Source organism: Phalacrocorax carbo, chromosome 22 (assembly GCF_963921805.1).
Source record: "Phalacrocorax carbo chromosome 22, bPhaCar2.1, whole genome shotgun sequence".
NCBI classification, from domain to species: domain Eukaryota; kingdom Metazoa; phylum Chordata; class Aves; order Suliformes; family Phalacrocoracidae; genus Phalacrocorax; species Phalacrocorax carbo.
The window spans coordinates 3680572-3704614 of record NC_087534.1 but is presented as its reverse complement, the minus strand read 5'-3'; the positions used below and the strand labels follow the sequence as shown (position 1 = coordinate 3704614).

At 50.9% G+C, this 24043-nt stretch overlaps 1 protein-coding gene across 1 annotated transcript in view; it reads right to left on the bottom strand.

Annotated features, from left to right (window-relative positions):
* Positions 1 to 18325: 18325 nt before the first annotated feature.
* The window catches only part of GRHL3 (grainyhead like transcription factor 3), a 68272-nt gene continuing 62554 nt past the window's right edge, over positions 18326 to 24043 (bottom strand). The window contains exons 17-18 of the mRNA XM_064471518.1: positions 23585 to 23649; positions 18326 to 19221 (exon numbers count right to left, since the gene is read on the bottom strand). Coding sequence (XP_064327588.1) covers positions 19107 to 19221; positions 23585 to 23649 — 180 coding nt within the window. The 3' untranslated portion in view covers positions 18326 to 19106. The remainder of the gene's footprint in view (positions 19222 to 23584; positions 23650 to 24043) is intronic.

Genomic DNA, 24043 nt, shown 5'->3' with positions numbered 1-24043 from the left:
GCTTTCCTTGGGGACAAACTAGCACAAGAGAATAAGAAATGCTATCAAATCATCACCCTCCAGTTGCTGTGTGTTTTTGCAGGACAGGAAAGTTTGCTGTTGGCTCCCTTGTAGCACTGACCACCTCCTTGTCCCGTACACCACCCCTGTAAGAGCCCTGACCCTAGCAACTGCTCAGACTCTTCCCTGCACTTCCCTCTGAGTGCAGAGCTCATCTTAAGACTTGTACTCTCCTCGGTCAGAAGCACGCTTATATTTTCAGTGACCTTATAGTTAAACTTTCCTAATGCAGCGCTACTGCCGGTGCAGCTCTGTGCCCCGTAGTAATAACACCAGAGCTTGACTCGACGAGATACCGGTGTTTTTGTCATGATGTATCTGTGAGAGACTATGGAATTTGAAAAACTGTAGTAGCTTCCACCTCACCGTGTCTTGGCAGTCAACAACGCTGCCAGGACAAGGCCTCTGATTCCAGGCCCGCAAAGCGCAGCGCTTCTTGGGTGGCACCGGCAGCTTAGCGCCCGCCTGCGGCTGGAGCCGGGGCACTCGGCATCTTTCCTCAGGGTTTCAGTTTAGAGAGGGTCAGCCCCGTGAGCTGGTCAGATGCCCGACTCGGTAACTGAGGACAACCTGCAAAAGTGATTTACAGCACTGAGTCACCCTTAAAGCCCATTCATCAACGGCGGTGCTTCAAAGTGCCTTTTTGTCCCTTGCTTCTGAAATAAAACAGGGAAATTAAATGCAGAAATGACCGCTGCTTTCTTGACTTGAATACTGCACAAATGTTAGAGTTGCCTTTAACTTACACATCCTATTTAAAATGAAAGCTGGCGTTGTAGTTACATGTTTCCTGTATCTCCATATTCAGAATTTTGTTATCCCTGGCTGTTGCTTTTGGGTTTCAAGATTTCCTCCAGTCCTTATGAACACCATGGGAGAGTAATCTCAGACTCAGAGAAAAAGGGATTTAATTCTCAATCAAAGAGATTTCGGTATAACCAAGTGAGTAACAAAAATGTTTCAAGTCTATGTCTTTGTTTTTAATTTTTTTGGCAACTCGTAACAATCCTGTTTTGTAACAAGAATTAGAAACTACATTTTAGATCAAGGTTACTAAATTAACTTTGTCATCACAACTGATAACAGGATGAGAAAAGTAGTAATGCAATGCTATTGGTTTAAACCTCGGAGTTACTCCACATACAGCACCCTCGCCTGTACCATCTCTCACCCACCCAGTTTTGGCCCTGGTCCCGTTTACAATCTTCTTCAGCTCCCCACGACACATACACTTTGCATTTCTTCTGAAATTCAGGAACAAACTCAAAGAAATCGGCGGGGTTAGTGCTCCTGTAGTGACAGCACAAACCGACCCCTCCTAACTTTTGCTGGTTTTCACCCTGGTCCTTCCCTGGTTCGTAGGAATTGCTTCGGTACGTCTGTTATCTGGCCAGCAGAGGGAAGCAGAAAGGTATTTTAAACCGTTCTGGTTTCCCAGCCTGCACGCTGCCGGGTTTCTTTTCAAGCCCAGCCAACTCTCACAGGTGCCAAGGGCCTCCTGGGCTTTCTGGATCCAGCTTTCAAGCTATTTCCTCTGCTGATGGAAAAAGGATGCCCATGGCCCCTGCTGACAGTCTCCTGCTGTCTGGTGACTACGTGGTAACGCCAGAACTCTGAAAATTAAGCATATTAAGAATTTCTGAAACTTTGTGTACCGGGTATGTAAAGTAGGTAAGTCAAGGAAGTATTTGGCATCTTCCCTCTTTCTTCTTCTGCCTTTGGCATCTTCTCTTTCTTCTCCTTCCTTTGATCTCTTCCACCTTGCTTGTCTCTCCCATCTCAGTGATATCAGGAGTGTATTATCTCAGGACTGAATAACAGCAATCAAGGACGTAAAGGACAGAAGATGAGGGAAAATGATCAAGGTAGAGAAGTTGCTTAAATACCTTCTGTAGGCGCCATCAGTCTGTCTGGTCAGCTTCCAGGAGTTCCAGATGACCTGATGCTAAGCTCTGACTAAAAGAGAAGAGGCAGAGTCTTAAGGTAGCTTCACAAAGCACTCCCTTCCCTTTGAGAATTTCCTGCTTGAAGGGCAGAGCGGGCAGGAAGCCAAACCACAAGCTACACAAGGGCTTGGCTGATTCTTTCTTAAGCTTTATCCCTAGAGAAAAGTTACCGCACCACGTAGGGGAGGGGAAGCATTAGATCCATTAACACCAGACCATTTGGGGGCTGCTGACTTGGCTTCCTCCATCAAAAGCACTCAATCTGTCCTCTTCAGCACAAACCATTTTGGAGCTCATTCCTTTAGCAGGGTAGTCAGGAATAAATGTCACTATGTGAAGTTTACCCGCTGGTAATTCAGGCAATGTAAAAAGCGTATTTGCTTCTTACTACCTGACCTAGAATACCTAACAGGTGAGTTGATCCACTTTTTGTATCTCTGCCAGTTTACCACTGTCTTCACACATCCCTACGGGTACCGCAACACTGGAGTTTGCAGGGTATTTCTGACGGACTTACCTCGCTGCTCAGCACCCCCTTACATTACCAGAATGTGATTCAAAGCACTCAGAGGGCACAGAGCTGTGCAGTCTTTAGCAGGAGGTAAATTTCCAAGGGTGTGTAGATGTCTAATCTCCAATTACTTTCAACAACGCTGAGGTGATGATGGGCATGCCAAGCCCAGAGCTGGATGCACTGGATGGAAGAAGGGCTCCGTAGCTGTTTCCCTGACACGTGCTACCCTGGAAGGTGATAATCAAGAACGTGCTGCCGGAGTAGTAACTCCCCTTTATAGGGCAGGGCTGAGCACGGGCCTCCATCCAAGCCACAGGAGGCTGGTCAGCAGGAGCAGCCAAGCCTGGGCAACACCAGGGAATGGAGCTTGCAGATGCAGTTTTTTATCAGCTGCTTTGGAAACCTGCTGCAGTTTTAATAGTTCTAGCAAATCAGACCAATCTTGCTTTCCTCAGCACAACCCTCTTGTCCACGGAGCACAGGGTGGAGGACCTCAAGCACGTGGCAGGGCTTCCACATGGCCGGGCCACGTGGAGATGCAGGCTGAAGGCCCGAGCAATGCAGCGTCTGTCCTGCTTCTAGTTCTGGGGGTTGATAAAAAAGAGCTAGCTCAGGATCCCTGCCTGCTCCGTGTGGACAAGCCCTCGGACCACGTCTTCAGAAACATGTAAGTCTGGCATCCTAGGAGTATCACACAGGGGCTGAACTGAAACCCAGCGTGAGTCAGAACAGCTCTGCTGAAATTCCCAGAGCTGCGTCACCTGCTTCAGTTTTTGGTTTGTTCTGGAACATCTTCCTACAAAGGAAAAGATGTGGAGAAGAGAGAGAGAGGGAGATAGATAGATAGATAGATAGATAGATAGATAGATAGATAGATAGATAGATAGATAGATAGATAGATAGATAAACAACTCAGGTGGCATTTTTCTGGGGAAGGCCAAATCTGCAAGGATTACGTGTGCAAACAGCAAGAACTGGAGACCTGATATCTGATCCCTTGCAGTGCTTTTCCAGTTTTAATGGAAGCAGCACATATTTGGGTTTTATTATTTTTAGCACCATAGTAGCACTGCTACGCTTGCCCATGCATGTAGCAAGAAACAGCTCAGCTGCAGTGGAAAAACAGACTGGTGAAGTGGTTTGCCCATGATCTCACTATAAATCAACAGCACCTTCTCCAGCAGACAACGCTGCCTGCCCACTCCCACCTAGCCTTCCCTTTAGTCTAACTCTTTTGCAAGACCAAGCAGGGCAAGAGCCTCCACTCTTCTCCCTGACGTTTCTGGTTGTTTCTTAAGGGGGAGCAAGTCGTTCCAGGCTTGCTGCTGCTGTATGGCCATCAGCACAGGTCCTGTCTGGAGGGTGGTTTTTAACCAACTCGTCCTGTGCAGGCTTCTGTTTCCTCACTTTTAACCTCGCGTATTTCCTGCGTTCTTGAGCCTGCAAAAACTTCTACACAATCAAATCCCTTCATTCAGCCTCGTGTCTTTTCACAAGTGGAATCATGCCCAAACCACTTTCTTTCCTACTCTCAACTCCATATTGCCTTGTTCTTCAGTTCCATGCATCTCATTCTCTTTCCCTCAGCGTTATGCCTGTGCTGTTTTCTGGGGGCATCTGATCATTGTCAGAATCCAACTCTGAAGTCGTCAGAACAGGAACTAAGTTGCTTCCGGGTATTTCCAGAGTATTTTCCATTGGTAACTGCAGACAAGACAATTAATGATGTTCACATAACGGCAAAATGCTCTCACAGATCAGGAACTTCAGCTCTTTCCATCCTACATACTGGAACCACTTCACATTTATGTTAGTATAAAGTTATTTCTTTCATCTTGTATGGTCCCAGACCTCCCAAATCCCACTTTTTTTTCCTGGGATTGGCAGAAGCAAGGCATGCTACCAAGGACATTCAGCACTTCACGGGACCATGCCCGAAAAGCTGGCGGTATCATGCACGGTACAGGCAGGTTTTGATTTATTTGGCTCTATAAACAGAATCCTGCCCAGTCCCCTTTTTGAAAAGCCCAGAAAGAGAACAAAGTCAGGAAAGGTGTGGTGACTGCAAATAATCCTGCCCACATGCTGAATTAATTAGGTACAACTCAGATGTTACAGGTGAGGTTTTAGATGTGCTGTGACTCCCAGTCTATACAAATTGCCATGCAGACAGCAGAGAAATTTGATCTTTCTAGTACTCAGAAGTATTCAGTTTTCCATGCAACAGGAAACTTGCCTTCAAAGATTATAGTTTTGAAACAATGAAGGTGTCTACCTCAATGCACAATTACAATTAAAGCGTAAAATTTGGGGGTGCAAGTGACGGCTTGGAAAATGATACAGGAAATACAATAATACCAGCATTGATGCTGCTGGTACACCTTCAGCTGGAATGGTATGTTTAGTTCTGGCCAGCCTAACTCTAAAAAAAGGCTACGGCAGAAATAGACTCAATTTAGAAATATGAGATACGATCATCAGGGTCCCAGTAAAGACTGAAAAGAATGAAGATGTTTAATTTAGAGAGAAGGCAAATAAGATGGCTTGAAATGTAGGTGAGCTAAGAAAAATGAAATAGTTAGCTTCTCCCATGTCTTATAAACCAGAAGAATATTAGCATAAACTTTAAACCCAATAAATTTAAACTTGAAAGAATCATAGAATCATTAAGGTTGGTAAAGACCTCTAGGATCAAGTCCACCTGTCAACCCAACACTACCATGTCTCCAGAACCATGTCCTGAAGTGCTGCGCCTGCACCTTTTTTTTTTGAAGAAAACGTAAGGAAGCAATTGTACAAACAGCGTTTGTCCTTTGTTTGTGAACTGGGATGGCAATTTGCCATGAAAGCTGTTTGGAGCAACAGGTATACAAATAATAATATAAAAAAATCAGTAGTAGTTCGTTAGTGGAACTTGCAGCCATAAGGGCCAGTAAGACCAGTTGTAAGCGAGGTTTAACTGTTGTTTAGATACATATGGACGCATATGGGCTGTACGGACCACTGCTCTCTTCCAGCCTCACTGTTCTCAGAGTTCTTCCTAAAAGAATTGGTGTGGTTTGGTCTCTGCTCAGAAAGATGAAGAGCAGGGATGCACTGGGGAAAGGTGCTGTCCCATCAGCATCGGTGTGAGCCTGTGCCGGCGGCTCATTGCCTCTGCCCCGGAGAGAGGTCACTAACACAGCTTGCTCAACACGTGTGGTATTTCTCTTGCTAGAATGAAAACCCAGGCCCAGGACTCTGTAGTGTAACTCATCAGCCTGCAGAGATCAACAGCCCCTCGTCGTCAAAGAAAGGCACTGGATACCTCCCTTCACTGGTAAGAGGAAGCATTTTATTTCAGGCTGATTTGCAAAGCTGCTGAAGTCACCTGGTGCCTTTGTATTGACTTCAGTGCACTGTGGGTCTGGGCTTTAACCGAACCTGTCGTCTGCGTCCGCACCACCCATTTAGTGTCGTGTTTGGGATGTTTCTAAAATCCAGCCAAGAAGGAAAATAATGTCTCCTTGTCAGCCATAGCTAAGGTGGAAGCCCAACAGCTATTTTAATCTGTTTTTTTCATTTGTTCCTACCTTTTAAATTTCTACTGGGGCTGAAATCTCCTTTGCTCAGCCCCACCCAGAGGTGGCCCTTTTTCATTTAGCATGAACCTTTTCAAGCAAAACTGAGAGAGCTGTTTTTAAGTTACCAAAGCATAAAGAAGACTCGTTTAGGGTATTGTACAAAACTATCTGAAATTCGTATCTGAAGTGGATAATTTCAGGATTTGTCCTCTCTAACAGAAGACTCAAACATTGTCTTTAAGGTGTCTTTTGCAAGCTGATAGGTGTCTCCCCCCCAGAAAGAAGAAATCAAGGAAACTTAGAACCTGAAAAAGTCACTCTCGCCCCCATTTCATCCCACAGAACTTGCAGCCATCAGTTCTGTATCACAGAGTTTCTGCTGTTTTTAAAATGCAAAAGGCAGTTTGTCCGTTACAATTACATCAGGTAAATTCCAGGCCTCAGTCACTTCCCGGTTTCTCTCCAGCTCAGCTACTGGCAGTTGCCTTGCTCCCTCTGCCTCCAGGTTCCGTGCACCGCGTGCAAGAAAATCTCCCAACTATCCAGCTGCAAACGCCTACAAGATCTTACAATATTTTCAGTCCAAGCAAGACTTCAGCAAGGGAAACTCTCGCATGTTTCAACAAACCATTGCTGGGAAGAGTGGGAAAATCCCCACTCCAGCACCCCATCAATACTACCTAAGGAGGTTTGGAAGGGAGGACAAGGCAGGGGGCACGGACAAGCCGTGATGTTTGGGAAGTGACGTCGGATGTGGCAGAAAACACCAGAACTAGCTGTAACCTCCCCAGTCTGGGTGCAGCTCTCGGGGTAGCTGCAGCAGCCCAGAGCTTTGTGCCAGCAGCTTCCCCCACGCCTGACGATCCTGCGGTCTGTGCCTCCGCGGGCCGTTCGGCACCAGTAGCTAAAGGAACGAGCGTGAAGCGAGGTCAGCTATTCCCGCATGACCTGCCGTCTCACCCCGGACCGTGCTGCAGACGTACCCCAAACTGTTGTGAACCTTCAGCACGCACCGAGCAGTAACTCTGCAACACGAAGGGGGGAAGAACGCATCCCTGGCCCCGGGACAGCGGCAGCCCCTGTCCTTGCCGCATCACTGGCTGGGATACTGAAAGACCCCGTAGCATCCCGTGAGTTTTCATCCCAGAAATCCGACCTGCGCCGGTTGGTTATGGGGAACTTCTGCCAAGAACCTCAAGGCAGGTGAACGTTACACCTGTAACAGGTACTGGGCTTTGAGGTTCAACCTCAGAGCTGGGAATCAGGTCCACGTACGTACAACTGATGTAGCTGGCGGTGCCCTTCCCCTTGCCGTGGCGCTGTGCCAGTTTATATCAGCTGAGGACCTGTTCAGTCCCTGAACCTCCTGCTGATTCACCCTTGTGTAAGTCACTTAACTGTTCTGCGCCTGGTGCTCCCCACCCATGCCACGGTGACCAGGCTTCGCTGGGGGGCTGTCAGCTTTAGCCCACAGGAATTCAGAGTGCGTTCTGAGACGGGAAAGATGTTAACAAAACACAAATTAACAATTATCAGATAGTTTATAACAACGTACGCGCTGCTAATGGGCTTTCCTCTCCCTTCAGTGGTGCCTTGCCATAGCTGTGATTACTTTTGGGTCGTTTTGTTATTCCTTAGAGGGAGTTTTTGGTTTTTTCTGCACGGCACATCTGCATTGCAGCCGTTTCCTAGTGAGCTGTCCCCTTTTACACTGCACTTGAACGCAAGATACATCCACCGTGTGGTGAGGCAGAGCACGTTGACTGTAATATTTGATGACTTCGCATAGCTGTTTAAGACAGAATAAAGATGACACAATTTAATAAGCTTAATGAGGTGCCAGTCATCAGCTGAGACATCTTAACTGGCTGCATGTGTGTTCTTGAAGCGATTCGTGCTTTTAAAAAGTAATTTGATACAGTTTAAACATCAGCGAAGGTGTTTTAAACAAACATGCCTTACCTCACAATTTGGGCGTGCAAAGAGCACACGTACGGAGTTACCACGGCTCAGCTGACATGGGGTAATCGTGTTCGCTCGCACAACCTATACGCTAAGACTGTGAACTTTCTTATAATGACTCACTCCCGCTGAGCATCTGCCCCAGCATGTTCCAAGTTGATTAAACTAGTTTGCAGGCCATAATTATTTTCTATATCATACTATAATGGATTCGCATCATATTATTTTTAACATTGTAAGAATTTGCTTCTGGGAACGGCCTTCTTGAATTAATCACTGACTCATGATTTACTGTAGGAGATAATATCTAACCTACAAGAAGCAGAACAGGAAACTATCTATTTAAAAGATGGCAGCATCTGATAATTTATGACTATAGACAAAGAGACATCTGAGAAGAAAAGGAAGGCCAGGTCCTGCAGTCTACACGGTCACTGCTCTCAGTTACTTTTGTCTAGTAACTGGGGGGGGTCTGCTTTTGAGGCAGTGACAGCTGAAGGTTGACAAATACTGGAATAAAAATGAGTGAGAAACAAGAAAACAGCATCCCAAGCTGTCCTCAAAGCGCTGGGACCAAACCCTATATTAAAATAAAGCCAGTTAAGCATCATGACTGTCGTAGGCATTTCATAGCTGAATAGAGGAAACATAAGAAAAAGATCAGGGAAAAAGCATCGGTCTTTTTGTGTTTGAATCTTTTTTTGCAGGTTTCTTGCTACCTCCTCACTCTTGTGCATGAACTGGACTCTTCCACTTACGTCGGTGAATTACCCTCGACTGTTCGATGTTTTCTCTAACTGTAGCCTGGTTAGAAAATACCGATTTCAGCAGCCAACAATAAAAAGCTATAAATCCTGGAGCACGTTCCAGGAGGTCAGGCTTCATCCTGGGAGTCTGAAGAATCTTCCCCTTTGCCCCATTTCACTGCAGTCTATTCTGTGATTTTGAGTAGCTCGTGTAACCTTTGGCGCCGTAGGATTTTTGGCTCTGTAAGGGGAGCAGTTCTCGCTTGGAGTGTGGGTCCTTAGGAGCCGTGGGTGAAATGTGTTTCTGCGTGTACGTTGTAGAAGAGCTGCAGCGCGCACCAGGGCAGCGACTGGCGCAGGCAGCCGAGCGCTCCAGAGCGGCGTGACCTGCTCCCCTGGGGACATTTGGCACCTCCGTCCAAATTAATTAGCTCGGGGACCGCTAACAGCATAACAACAGTGCCGCACGCCGAGCTTGGTGCGCGCCGCGGGAGGGCACGCACCCTCCAGCAGTTACCTGCAGCCATGGATGGACTGAAATACGGATTCTTCAAGTCATCCTTAGCTCAGCGCCGCCAGCCCACCCTGCAGTCCCGGCAGCGGCAGCCACGGAGACGCCTCCTTTCCTCTGTAGCCCTTCCCAGGGGCAGCCACGCAGGTGCCCCGTTGGCGGCCTGGCAGCACCACCCCAAGTTCTGTGCTCAGTTGGTGACCTGAACAAAACCGGACACTTAGAGCTGACGTCGGAGGAGCCTGGAGACAGCAGTTAAACACACGAAGCCACATTTTCTGCAAGAGTTTCAAGTCCTCGGCGTCTGTGTAAACGCAACCTTTACGTGCTGGGCAGTCACAAAGAGACCTACCTACAATTGGTAAGCACTCCCGGATTTTGGCCCTAATACCGCCTACAGCTGTATCATTAGAATCACTCACAATGGAGACAACTGGATTTTAAATGTGGGTTTTCCTTTGTTGGTAATTACCCACAGGTAAAGTCAATTCAAAAGCATTCACAAGCCCTTTTTCTGAAACAGACCTCTATGGATTTCTGCAAGCAAAGCAACAACGTTTCTGCCCAGACAGTGTTTGCGTCCAAAACCACAAAGGGATTAAATTTGGAAAAGTTTGGAAAATGGCCTTCTCCACGTGAGCGAGCCTTGAGCTGGGAGGGAAGATGTTGCTGGTGACTTTGGTTCCGATTCTCCGGGGTGCAGAGCACCATCGCACGCAAATTCAGGTCACCCAGAGCTTCTTGAGTCATGTTAGATTTCAGTAGGTGTCAGGACACTAGTGAGCGTCCCTTCCAAGAGCTGGGGGTAGGTCCTTGTGAACCCCTGCTCCGCCATCCGGAAACCCTGCTGACGGCTTTGAGTAGCCGTGAGGAATCACTAGCACAGCCCACACCTCCGTGTAAACGCCAGAGGCTTCAGGAGCAGCCACGTTAGTGCATGAGGACCAAGCTGCACAGTACTCGAGCTGAAAAAGAAGTCTACTCCTGGCCCAGTGCCTGGTGAGGCTCGAGACCTCGAGCGTGGGGGCTCGTGGCTTTGTAGCTTATCGTACAAGTTATACCACATGTGAGTTCTCCTCCTGTTTGTCTGATTCTTTGAAATTGCTAATTCTCCATTTGTTCCTATGCTCAGGACAAAGTCTAGTGTTGCCTTATCAGTGTCCCTCGAAATAAGCTCTGCCCAGGACGGCACTTTTTAAATCCAGAGGTGATTTCCCCACACAGTCCTGTCATACCGGTTCTTTTTCCTTCTGTTGCATTCAGTGACTGATGCGCTCTCTTTCCTCAGTGCCGCCGTTGCAGCCTGGTTGGGTATTTACATCCCTTTCCTGTTTGTTTTGTCGGTCACTGCAACACCAACAAATCCCTGGCGGTGTCTCCCAAGGGTATAACATCTCGCGTCAAGTCAAAGCGGCCTAACGAGGACGGACAGATTTACTCCGGAGCCTGCAACAACCTATCGGCCACCTCGACCTACCAAGGAAGCAAAGAAAACTCCGTTCAGGTAAGCCCGGCCTGGAAGACATACCACGTATGAAAATACGTCAGAGAGCAGCATCCCGCTGTATCCCTGGTCCGATGTGGCCAGTTATTGCCAAAGGTTCACAGGGGCTGGCTCAGAGGTGAAGCGTTGCTGCCTGGAAGGGGAGCGGGGGCCGGTAACGCCCCGGAGCAGCGTATCAGAGGGTCCTTTATCACATGATGTCTCGGACATTTACAAACAGTAATTAAATACTGCACCACCCTTACGATGTAGGGGTAACGTCTTGTCCCCGTTGTACGGAGCAAGAGGCCAGAGCACACATCACCTGGAAAAAGACCCTTTGGGTCCCAGGCAGAGGCTTTAAGCACTGGGCTGTGTTTCTTTTGCGCTGCCGGGGCCTAATCTCACCCCAGAGGAGCACGTTGGGCATAAAGGGTCAGAACTGGGAACCGCTGGGCAGGAATGGGGACGGGCGCCCGTGGCTGCGCAGCAGCTCAAGGAACCTGACGGGTAAAACATGGGCATTCCCTCAGCCCTTGCTAAGGCTGGGAATTAGAGCTGGAAAGAGGCTTGTAAGACTTTCAAGTACTTCCTTCAAGCCAGAACCGCCAGTCCCACGTATTCCATCCTACCGCTTGTTTCAAAGAGATTAAAGAGCATGAAAGGAAGCTCCCTTCTCCCAAGCCCTCCTCCCCCTTGGTATCCTTATGAGAAGACAAATAAATCTGCCCATCAACAAATCGTTCAAGTAAATTTATTGTCACCACACAGTGACGTTGCCTGCCCTAAGATTAAGATCAACAATAAATTCCTGACCATGGAAAAGAATGAGAACATGAGAAAGCCCGTGGCTCTCCTTACCCAGCAGGTGTATCTTTACTACATCTCTCAGCAGTTGTATCTTATAACAGGGGTTTTGTAAAAAGAGTGGGAAGCTGTAGGCTGGGAGGGAAGCCGTGCCAAGTGGCATTTGATAAGGACAGAGGGCTAGGGGAAAGGGCAAATTAAATATGAGGAGAGAAGATCGTGATCAGTCTGTATTATCAGAAAACACAAAAAGACTCCACGCCCAAGCGCTGGGGTTAGAGCCTGCTCCCTCTCCCGTTTCAGTCAGTGGGAGAGAATGGGAGGAACTCCCAGCCGGAGCCTTTTGGCACGGCTCTCTCGGTTTCAGCGCTACCTTGCTCTGGAGGGGCTGAGCAGCCGGGTCTCTACAGAGGCTGGACCAGTGGCAAGTCTTTCTATTTTACAATAAACAAAGCGGGCTGTCTGTGGCGTGCGACTGGACCCTGTTTTTCCCCAGATCACTTCCCAAAGATTTTGGCTTAGGAGGATAAAGCGCCCACCTCCCCAGGGCACTTAGCGGAAACCACAGCTTTTATTTCCAGACATAAAACCCCACCAGCATGGGACCAGTTCCCCAGACCTCTTTCTCTCCTGACAGGCAGAAATTCTGCTTGACTCACTCTGCCTCAGCCACCCCACCTTGTAAACACCCTCCTTCGCCTGGGCAGTACGACCTTGTGGGCTACAAAGGGTCTCCAAAGCAGGACTGCTCAAGTGCTGTGTTTGTCCCAGCGGATCACAGGAAGGGTTCCCTGGGCCAGGTAAAAATAAGAATTGTCCTGAAGTAGTTCTCACTACTAGAGACAGCAAATCACGAACGTGACTCAACAGCGCTATTGCCCACTCAACAGGAAGAAAATGAAGCACAGAAATTAAGAGAGCCCGCCTGAAGACACACCATTTCTAAGAGGCGCTTAACTCAGTAGCACGTGGCACGTAGGACCTTCTGTGAATGGGGGACAGTAGGTTTATGGTGAGCAGCAAGTGTCTGAATTCCTACAGGATCAGAGCATCTCGTCTCCTGACGCCTTTGGATGGCCTAACATCATTGCAAATCTGGGCCGAATGGTCTCCAAAGGGCGGCACAGCAGCGACGGGGCAGAAGCAGCACTACCGCCCTGACTACCAGCTCTTTATCCAACCTGTTCATCCATATTTTACAGTATTATTTTTAAAGGCAAGACTGAAAAAAGCACGTTTGCAATGTAAAAGCCATTAAAGTATCACTGACTGTCAGTGCATTTGACAAACAGGTTCTGTGAGTTCTGGAGCGTGTGTAAAGCTATCACATAATTCTGGCTGTTGGTACAACAGACATTTCACCTGCAATATTTGATTGGAAGAGGAGCACTTGCAGGGAGAGAGGAGGGGAAAAAAGCATGTCTTCTTACAGCAGAGAGCCTCCGTGCCCCAGCTGGGGAGCAGCGTTGCAGAGCACCTCAGCACCACCTCCTCGGTTTTATACCCCTCCGGCTGTCCTGCCCTCTGCAGGCTTCGCCGGGGCTCTCCTGACATAAAGCTGCGTGAAACGGGAGAGGAAACGTATCCTGCGGCTCGGGATCAGGAAACGCCTGGTGAAGCGGGAGGAGGGAACCCACCCTCAGCGAGGAACAGGTGAAACACCCCTCGCTGCCTCACAGCGACACGGCACCGGTCCCGCCAGCCAGCGCCGGCGGGCAGCGGTCACAGCTCGAGCTGCTCCTCCACGGCTCACGCAGGGAACGGTGCCGGGTTTTGGCCCTGCCATTGGCGTGGGTGAGAGAGGGGCAGGCGCAGGGACGAACCTGCCGCAGACTCCTTGTGCCGAGCGGTTCTTGACCGTGCAGATGCCGAGCTCGTCATGGGGTGGAGGCAGAGCTCGGCTCAGCCTGGGCGGGTCGTGTCCCTCGGTGCCCGTTGGCTAATTGTTGCCAGGCTCAAGTAACATTATTTTTTCAGTTAGTCAGACTCATATTTCTTGCCCTGTTTATTTCTTCTAAGATTCTTAAGTCCTTCTGGGAGGTTACTGAAGGGCTGGAAAAGCAGACAACAGCAACGCTGCTATTATTTCCAGCGTTTGAACTTACTCAGCTGCAGATTTTGTACCAGCCCCAGACAGCGAGAACACGCTGGTGCCATTAGTCCCTCCAGAGGCCTCGCGGCAGCACAAACCGGGAAATGGGCTTTTCTGGAGCCACGTCCAGGTCGTATCCCAGACTTGCAACGTACTGCGTCAACATGCCAACTCCCCGAGAGCTGTTCTGCTGACTAAGCTGGGATGAGATCCCCAGCCAAGGTAAATCAGTCTGTTTCAGTAAAAGGAACAGAGCTAGGCCAGTTTATTCATGCTGAAGATCTGGCCTACGGTTCTTAAGGATGTTTACCAAATTAATTAAAGAGGAAGGGAACAGGCTAGAAATGCCTTCTGCAGATGGTGGAGAAACACCCTCTTTCATTTTCACCAGTCTTTTAGCGAGTTTGATCAGAAACCCACGCAATACCGTGTCTGTGCATGAAAAGGACGGGGGACTCCATCACCACAGGCGCAGGCAGCCGGGTGGTCTTCGCTCTGTCGCTAGAAAAAAAGCTCCACGTCTCCTTTCCACTCCAGCCTGAGAAGAGGGGAAGAAAATTCCCCTGGATCAAAACTCCCAGTCGTGAGATCAGAGGTGACCAGAGCCCTTCGCCCACAAGAAGGCACAGCGCATACAGAGCGATTTTGTGCTATACCACAACGAGCCAAACTACGGGGGGACAAAATACTTCGCAGTTAAATCAGTCCGTGGCTGGTACAAAGCAGCAGCTTTATTAAAGGCTGGTTATTGAGCAGTTGTTGGTGCCTGGGCTGCTTCGGGGTGAGAGGCTCAGTGTTTCCAGCAACTCCGAGTAATCCCTCGTAGAGGGGTCACAGTGAAATGTACAATCAATACAACCCTCGACACGCTAGAGCTAAGCTGAAGTCTCTGCACACCACACGTCAGCACTGAACTCTAATTCTATGGCCAAGGACACTTTCCAGCTGAGGATCCAGGACGTTCATGCAGGCTGAGGGTTCTCGTACCCGTCTCGCCCATCAGAACTTGAGTTGTACAAATCCAAGGAACTACCTGAGGATAGGGGCGAGAAGGCAGAGCGGAGGGGACCCTCACTGGCTTCATTAAAGCCTTCCACGCTGCGAAACAGATGCAGGCAGAGTTTCATTTTCCTCTGTCTTTGATCCTCTCCGATCCCCAACACAGCCGGGGCATCTCCGAACACGACGTGTGGGTGTCCTAACAAAACCCAGGATGCTGTTTTTCCCCCTTTACAGTGATGGAGAACCACACCACACGCCGAGATCCTCAGCTGCTTGGCTGATGATGCAAGGAATGAACAAGCATGAATAAAGACATAGAAACTGGGTGTTATATGTAGAAGTGAAGGGCAGAGCCCTCCACCCAGCACCGGGGATACCAGAGCTCTTGCACAACCCAGCTCACACGCTGCTACATTTCCCTTTTTTTAATGCATCTCTGTCATCGCAGGTGCTAATTCACCCAGAGCACCCGGGAAGTATTCCTGCACCTACAGCTACGGTAGGAAGCGGCTCCCAGCGCTGTGAGCAGCAGAACGTGGATACCAGAGCAGGGTTCCTCACTCGGGACTTCGGTCAAACTCTGAAGCACACGGTAACTCACAGGGAGCGCTCCTGTCGCAGCCCGCCGCGGCCGGCTGCGAGCTCAGCAGCCACTTCGCGGTACTTGGCATCGTATGTTGGAAGATGGTCATTAGCTAAAGTTGGCCAAAAGCTTCCGGTTCTGCAGATGCTGAATAATTGCTACAGTTAGTGGATGTTGCAAAAAAACCTCCTCTTAGTGCTTTCATCTGATAAACCAACGAGAAAACAGGTGCTAGAGGCCAGGTGTGCCCAGAGGAGACGTCACCCTGGCGGGGAGCCCTTTCTTACCAGGGTAGGAATACGTGAGGAGGGCAGCACGGGCCAGCCCTGCACCTCTGCCGCTCGCTCAGAGGACGGGCGTTGGGTCCGTCGCACAGCGGCAGGGCCTCGGCGCAGCCGAAGGACGCCGCCTGCCCAGAACACGTGTCAGACCTCCGCGGCGTGGGGGCGCGCGGGCCCGCACACCCTCCGCCGCCCGCCGGGTACGTTGTACAAGCCAGTTGACTTGAGCGTGTCTGACTCGAGTCAGCACAAACCAGCTGCCGACTGTCCCGAGCAGATTCCGCTCCAGAGGAAGCTGCTCCCATTTGTCAGCGCGAGCCCTTTGCAAAACACAAGTGGGTTCATACTTTCACACGACCTTTGTTCGCTCAGAGGTGAATCGCCTTCATCACTCGTATCTTAATCTTCAAAAGGAACTGGTGGGCTCCGGGCAAAGAGTCAAGAATGCTTTCACATATTTGGGAGCTCTGCTTTACGCAACCTCTACAGCAACTCGCCTTTGCTGGAAGGGATGAACGATACTGAGCCAGTCAGCAAAACACCCACCCTCGGCAGGGGCGGCGGGGGGCGGCGACTGTGTCGGCTCTTGCGCTGGCGTGAGCCAACCGGCGTTTCCCCGCGCACCGCGGAGTTACCCTGATTTAAAGCCTGACGAAGTCAGGATTACCCAGAACCTGCACAGGAGAAGTGCCTGGCTCTCTGCCTCCATCCCTCCACGGGAGCGGCGGAGGGGAAGCCGTTTGGGCAGCGCAGACCCGCGTAGCTCCAGCCAGGACAGTTCTCACCCTAACCCCAAGTTACCAGTGAGGTGACTTTTGCTGTTGTGAGTTAGGAGTAACACTACCAGAATCAATGGAGTTAAACTAGTGTAACTGAGAAGAGAATCAGACGAGTCGTGCTGTGTTTACACTGGTAGGAAGTTACCCCAAAAATCAGATTTTAGAGCAACTAATTGAGGGAGGTCACCAAAAGCCCATAACATTGCGTGCACATAAACCCCACCACAGTTGCCTTCAGCCCTCCCAAATCTCTACTGCACGGCAGAGCAAGCGCCTGCCCTGCCAGGGGTTTCCCCAAGGCCCCGGCCTCTGCCGGGGCAACGGCAGCTCCTGGGGGAGAACGCTAGCGCCGTGCAGAAACCCGAGCGAGGCACCGGGGTGCTCCCAGCCCCGTCCATCAGCTCTTTGTACCGATTCCTTGTGTTCGGGCCTCCGACGGGGCGCGGGACACGGTGCTTCCCCTGAACCAGCCCCTCCTTTGTCTCTGAGGGGCTGGGTGCTCCCTCGCGCACACGCAGCGGGAAACCTCTGTTCTTAGAATCATAGATGTTGGAAAAGATCATCAAGTCCAACCGCCAACCCAACACCCCCAGGCCTCCTAAACCACGTCCCCAAGTGCCACGTCTGCATGTTTTTTGAACCCCCTCAGGGACGGCGACTCCCCCACCTCTCTGGGCAGCCTGTGCCAGGGCCTGGCCACTCTGGCAGGGAAGAAATATCCCATCAAAGCTCCCCTGATGCAGCTTAAGCCATTTCCTCTCGTCCTGTCACTGGTGACCTGGGAGCAGAGACCACCCCACCCCGCTCCAGCCCCTCTCAGGCAGCTGCAGAGAGGACCTTACCTTAGCAGGCAGCGCTCGGCCATGCAGGGTCGGTTCACCCTCCCCGGGGCAGCCCCGCGGAGGCAGCGCTGGCAGGAGCCCTGTGCACAGACCCCTGCGCGTGGAGCCCTGCCGCAGAGCTCTGCCTTCTCGGGGAGAGCCCCTGCGCCCGCCTGATACATCGCGGGGACGAGGGGGTCCGTGGGTTCCCAGCCACAGACACCAAGCGTCAGGGGATTCCTGGTGTGCCTTGTTTTAAATGGAGCTGAAACTCTGCCATAGCAAGGCTGTAGGCACGGCCCTGCAGAGCTAACACCAAATCAGAGAAATCCTGCTGAAGAAGGAGTTTGTGATATGAAGATGGAGCGCAGAGTGCTGGGAGAGATCTTCTGAGGTTGATACGCCTTCAGACTTATCCGAGCCTCATCTTGACGATAACACTTAAGTAATCCAAAATTCATCAGCCTGATGCATTTCAATGTTTCAGAACCCCCTTCCCAGCCAGAGCCGAGCTGCTCTCGCTTCCCCAGTCATGGGACTCAGGCACCTTTCTCTTTGACATGGCCAGGGAAAGCAGAGGATGAAGAGAGGGAGGAGGAAGGTCCCTGGTTTTCACTGGTCAGAGGGTTAATGAGAAAATGCAGGGCTCCCCTTGGTATTTTTTAACCTAAATGGGAAGCAGCTGCAGATGATTTTAGTGTGGGGGACAGATGGGTGGTTGAGAGGCAGCAGGTGTGAGGAGTTCGAACAGCACATGCAGCAGAAGGTACGCGGCTGGCCCTCGGGTAATGCCGCCCCGCCAGAAAGAGAGGCTGTGCTGCCCCTCCTGAGAGCAGCAGTGGCACAGGGCATTTCTTTCCGCCTTGTGTAAAATTTCACCAAATCTGCGTAAGGTAATCCCTCCATCAGCGGGATGTGCCCAGAACTGCTCCGCAGCCTCCCCCGGCCTGCAGCAGCCGGGCGGGAGAGCCCAGCGTGCGGGAGGGGAGGGTTCAGGAGGCGCCCAGGCGCTGAGCTTGCTGCCTCTCACCCCTTCGTGGCGAGACAGTTCAGGCAGACGAACTCCCTTGTCCGTTACCAGCCTTGTGTCCTCCCCGTGCCTCCGAGGCCACCTCCCTGCCCTGGCTCCTGCCCGGCCCTTCCCAACTCCAACCTCCAGAGCTGGGTGAAAACAGTTCACTTTCCGTCTTTGAACCTTTATTACTATGGAATATCCAAAACAACAAAACCAACAACACAGTTACAAAAGGAGTTCACGGAGAAATGTGAAGCAGCCTGTGTTTGAAATGCTCTGTGTCACCGTACTGAGTCAAATATAAAACAATGCATATTTATACATATATAAAATATAAAAGGAACAATACATCAGAAATGTATAAACAAGGGCTATGGAGGCCTTCGTGGTATTTACAGTCAGAGATACGGCAGGGTGGGGGGCGTGGGAGCAGGCAGTGTCCGTTCGAGAGTGGGTTTTAAATGCATCTGTGAGAGTCTCTGTGGACAGAGAGAAGCTCGGAGCTGGGCTCAGCCCTGCTGGAAACGGTCTGGAGGTTCTGCATGACCGATGCTTTGGGAGAAAGCCAAAGCCCAGGGCTGGATCAGTCACGGGCCGAGGCAAACAGCGAGCGGAGGCAGCCCCCTGCCTCTGCCCAGGCTCTGACGGCCATGTAAGTGTAGCTTCGTGTTCCCAGCTGTGAAACAGAAGGTCAGGCCCATCGCCAGAAGGGAATAAAATAAAATAAAAAATAATAATAATAAACTCAGCAGAGAGAAGTTCCACGTTCACATCGATAACAGATCTTCCAAGCAGTCTCCGGCCCGGCACCGCAAGGCCGGGGCCCTCCCCGGAGGCAGCGTATTCAAGTAAAGGCGACAAGTCGCGGCACTAGGCTGAGTTCTGTTGGGTCAAACTTGCCGGCTTTGAGAGAAGTCCCAGTAAGTGCTGCCTGCGGCTCTTTATAGCTCCTTGAGGATGATCTGGAACTTGTCCTCTGCTTCCACCATGTCCAGGAGAAAGGCCATGTGGTTGCTGTAGTGCTGGATGATGTTGTTGTCCATGTTCACCAGGATCCTACGGGAGAGGGGAACGGCTGGGTCAGAGGCAGCACATGCAAAGGTTTGCAGAGCAGCTTGCTTGGGAGGGCTGGACATTACTGCACACTCAGGATTCCCAGTCATGAGCCGGGAATAACACCACTGACAAAGCCTCGGGGCACGGGGGTGGCCCTCTCCGAAACACCTCCACACAAAATTCCCATTAAAAATTGCCTTTACTGCTCTGTTATCGACCAGCGCCGCATTACCGCGGCTGCGCTCCTCGCCGCCCGCCAGCTGGGCGGGTCGGCCGCTGCCAGGCTGCTCCGGGAGTCACAGCCCTGGGCAGGCACAAGGCAGCACTGCAGCACCCACCCTACCCGGTTCGAGGGGCTCAGCCATGATTAATTAGTTAAAGTACAACACAAAGAAACGTCCTGCAGAGCTTTTCGCAATTCTACCCTCGACGTGCCTAGGCCCAGCGTTTGCTACACGGGCAAATTAATCTGGATTACGGCAGGGTGTGAATTTGGAGAATTGCTCACTCCTCGCTTCTTGCCTGGGTGCTTTTAGGGGTGCATTATTCTGAACAAGCTGAGACTGCTTTGGGAGTGGATGGAAGTGGTTTGGAACAGGACACCTTTCTGCTATCCAGAGCAACCTCCCATGCAGACGTGCCCTGAGCGTTGCCCGGGAGCCCTTTCTGCGAGGAACACACGCAGGCAGGCTGAGCGCACGCAGCCAGCTGGGCCAGCCGGTGGCAAATTCCTCCCCGCGCTCGAGGGCACACCTCCAACCCTGCTGCAGATCACACAGCTTCTCTGACCTGGAATCAGCTACGTGGAGACACGGGGGAGAAGGAAAACATTTCAACAGCTGATTTAAAGCTGAGGCTGTGGTTCTGTGCCAGGCAAGAGCCCCTCATTATTGTAATGGAAGTACCAGGGCAGCTTTGCATCACCCCACTGCGTTCCCATAAATCAGATGTGAAATTTGTAACAGTTGGGAGGAAACAAAGAGAACAAATTATCTTTCTTTGCAGAAAGCACATCCCCTCCAGGTTCCCGCTGGGGTCATTAATGGGGCAATAGCATTAATTGTGCAATGCTCCACAAGCCAAGATTAAAAACAAGAAGAAGAAAAGGCTGAGCCTCTAACAAATCTAACAGTTTAACAAGCGCAAGCGTGGGGCCCCGGTGTCCCTCCGGGGAATGCCTCGGCGCTCGGCGCAGGCACAGCGGGTTGCAGCGACGGGCTCCTGCCCGTTTGATCGCAGCGCGTACGGGCAGGCTCGTCACCGCCCCGGCCCGGCGTGCCCCAGTTTCAGAGGTGCAGGCGGGAGCTCTGTCCTCGTGTCCGGTCCGTTCTGGTGTCAGCTTTGTCCCAGGGCTCAGCACGGCGCTGCCGTTCACCAGCAGGCTGTTGATTCTGTCACGGCACAGTCGGGGAAGGACACGCCACCCAGCGCAGGGGCAGGCTGAGGCACAGGGGCTGACACCGCCGCGGGGTCTTCCCGCTGGATCATAACCTTCACGGCCTCATCTCACCTCCTGGCGCCGGACAGGAGCGGTGCTAGGGCTGCTGGGGGGTGACGAGCCCAGGCCCCCAAGCCCTGGATGCCGGGGCGTCTGGCCGCCAGCAGTGCCCCAGAGGGACAGCGTGGATACCCACGGGTGGGTTGTCACAAAAAGCCTTGCAACAGAGCTGCTCCAATTACCTCTGGCTCTCTGGGTGCAGGAATCCAGAGAAGCCACCTGTGCCTCCTGCTACCATGCTTCCATCTGATTTCTCAACCACAAAAGATTCAAGGGAGTGTTGATTACGGATCTTGAGCCCTGTATTGTTTTTCTAGACCAAACCTCACCAAGATACGAAATTACTTGTTATTGCTCTTGAGTCACCCTGAGACTAAGTTCATCTGAATGAGCTCATCACCCCAGGACGGCCCTTGGCTGAGAGTCGCTCCTCACCTGCTGTAAACCCAGGTAGTACCACTGGGCTTCACTAGTTTACACCAGATGAAGATATGACCCTCAAGCTGTAATTACCGAGAGAGGATTGTTTAGGGTGGAGCAATAGGATAAAATTATTCAAAGGAAAATTAAATCTGGGGAAGCAGGAAACACTGTCTGACCCTGCCATCTCGTAGACTGGAGAAAATCATGTACGTCCCCCACGCTTCAGTAATAACCCAGGGCACCAGTCATATCCAGCTTTCATTAAACTAGGTGTCAAATTTAATTTTATTTTAATCTAATTTCCAGGTGTTGCCTTCTCTTTTCATTAGATATCTCTTCGCTCCTCCATTTTGGGGATGAGGTGGAAAGGACACCTACCTGGTTCCCTCCCGATCATTATTAAACAACATTCACTACTTATCAGATCAAGTAATGAGCAAAACCAAAACAAAACAAAGCATAGGTGGCCTCTCCCCTGAAGCAGTGCCATTTCCTGGTCCACCTGCAAACTCATCAGTGCTTGGATCTCTCTCGCCACGCAGATGCTCACAGTCAGCTGGTTCAGAAAGGAGAGGAGCTGTCGTCTGATGACAGTGCGACGACCTGTGATGGCCACGTCACAAGCCACCACCACAGCTGACACACCTGGGTTTTGGCTCAGCCCTGAAGCTGCAATAACAACCTGACCACCCCTCTCCTTCGCAGCTGTTCTTCGAGATCAGACTTGAGGTATTCTCTGACTGAAGGTGTACGGGACAACCACTCTCTTGAGGCCACCAATGTCGCTCTTTGTCTTTGGGGAGAAAATGTCCATTTCTGGGGCTAGTGGATGAGCGGCATCTGACAGCACCGAGGGCCCTGAGTTCAGGAACAGGTGGAAGAGACTCCTGACGAATTCAGGTACCTCACTATGGTCCATCCATAATCTTAAAATTAGGACCATATCTAAAAACCCTCCTAAATGGGGAAAAGTTGCTCAGTTGTGGATGTAGAGGTGAGGGGGTTGTACCAGCTTCCCAGTTCAGGGACACCACGTCACAGCGTGGAGGGGAAACCACTGCCTCTCCCCCTCCCACCTTGCAGCTGCCTCCAAGCCTCGCTTCAGCTCTGCTCCCCTTGAAGCAAACAGGCCGAGGCCCACGGGATCAGGTTATGGTGGCACCGAATGAGCTGGAAGATCCCGTCCGAGGGGCTTTAGGACTTTCTCATCTCACTGTCACCAGAAAGCAAATGCAGAAGCAGAGCTTTGGGCTAACCCTCAGCTCCCAAGGACTCCGCTCCCCTGGTTCGTTACGCAGAGGAGCCCGTCGGGGGGCCGTGCTAGCGAGAACGGCAGGGCTGCCATCAGCCTTGCTTTTCTGCCTGTCTCTCCCCATGCTCAAACTCGGGACCAGGGCCAGCAACAACAATGAGTTCATCTCCCAGGCAGTCACTGCAGCTTGCAAAGCCTGATTATATCTCCCTCGCTCTGCAAGAAAGGCTCTGGGTTTAGCTTTATGAAAATAAGCTTGGGAGTTTATGAGTCGTTCCCCCTCCATCAGCTGAAGGGAGAACTCGCTGCCAGCGATGGGGACAACCCAGAGGGAGTTCTTAGTCCAGAAAACATTTCTGAAAGTAGAGCTTGGCTCCACGTCAAGGCCGCTGCCCTCCACGGAAGACTCAGCGGCTGGTCCTCAGCTCACACAAACTAGCACCGTTCCCTCTCAGCCACGGGGGAGATCCACATGGATCAGTCACTAATAAACGCAGTGTCGAAATCACTTGAGAAACCATTTCCCATCTACTGCAAACCTCACCTGTCAGCCCCTGTAGAGCTCTGCCTGTCTCCCAGCAGCGCCCGACAGTGTGTCTCAGGTGGGACCTGCACGGGGCTGCACAAGAGCCACCAGTGCCCAGGAGGGCCTGATCCATCACCTCCCAAAGCGAGTGTGAAGTTTCCTGCTGACCTCCCTGGTCTGGGGATGGGTTGGCAAAGCTGGGAACAGACACTCCCCGTTCAGATCTCCTGCCCTGTCCACCGGGGCTGCCCGTGCTCTTATTTAGCCAGTACAGTCTCTTTCTGAGCCAGGGACATTTAGGCACTTGGTCCGGAGAAGCAAACATTTATACCTCTCTGATGGCAGTAAGATAAGTTCTCCATAACCTCAGGCTTTTAGACTGAGACACAAAGGATGACCTATTAAACTACCCAAACAATTCCTCCTTCATCCAACTTCCTTTCCTTGGGAGACTTTACACTCCAAACAAATATAATACAAACAAGCATTATCCCAAATCTTTAAAGCCCAGAAAGATCCGTGGTTTATACGCTCCAAATAGCACAGACTCTCATGGCTTTACTTTTTATTATCTTGTTAAAACGCTATTTCAGCCTATGTCAGGGTACCAGAGAGAATGGGGCTTTAGAGGCAGAGCATAAAAGCAGATGAGAGATTAGCTTACCCTCTTTTGCATTTTTTGTAGACTTTATAAATGCTTTCTTCAGGAAGCCCATATTTTTCTGAAATCTGTGAAAGAAAACATGGCAATTCTTTGTACTTGTAAAATGAAATTCCCATGATAAAAGTCAAAGATAACACTGAGACGGGGGTATTCAGGAGCAAAGGGTTCCCCCTCCCTTTTTCTCAAGAGAAAAGGGCCGAAGCACTGATCTGAACAGGACGATTTGAACATGTCTGTGTCTTGCAGTGGGCAGGTGGGCAGGCTGCAGCTTGGCCTTGCTTCTCTTTCTGACAGCTACTGCCAGGCCAGGAACTTAGGGGAATAATCTTCATTTTCTTGCTCTCATTCCCAGGCCCATTTGGGGCCTGATGCTTCAACCTGCTGGGCACAGAGAGCGCTGAGCTTTCCCTTTGCTGATGCATCCGAAGGGGAGAGAAACTACAGAAAGTGTTTGACTGT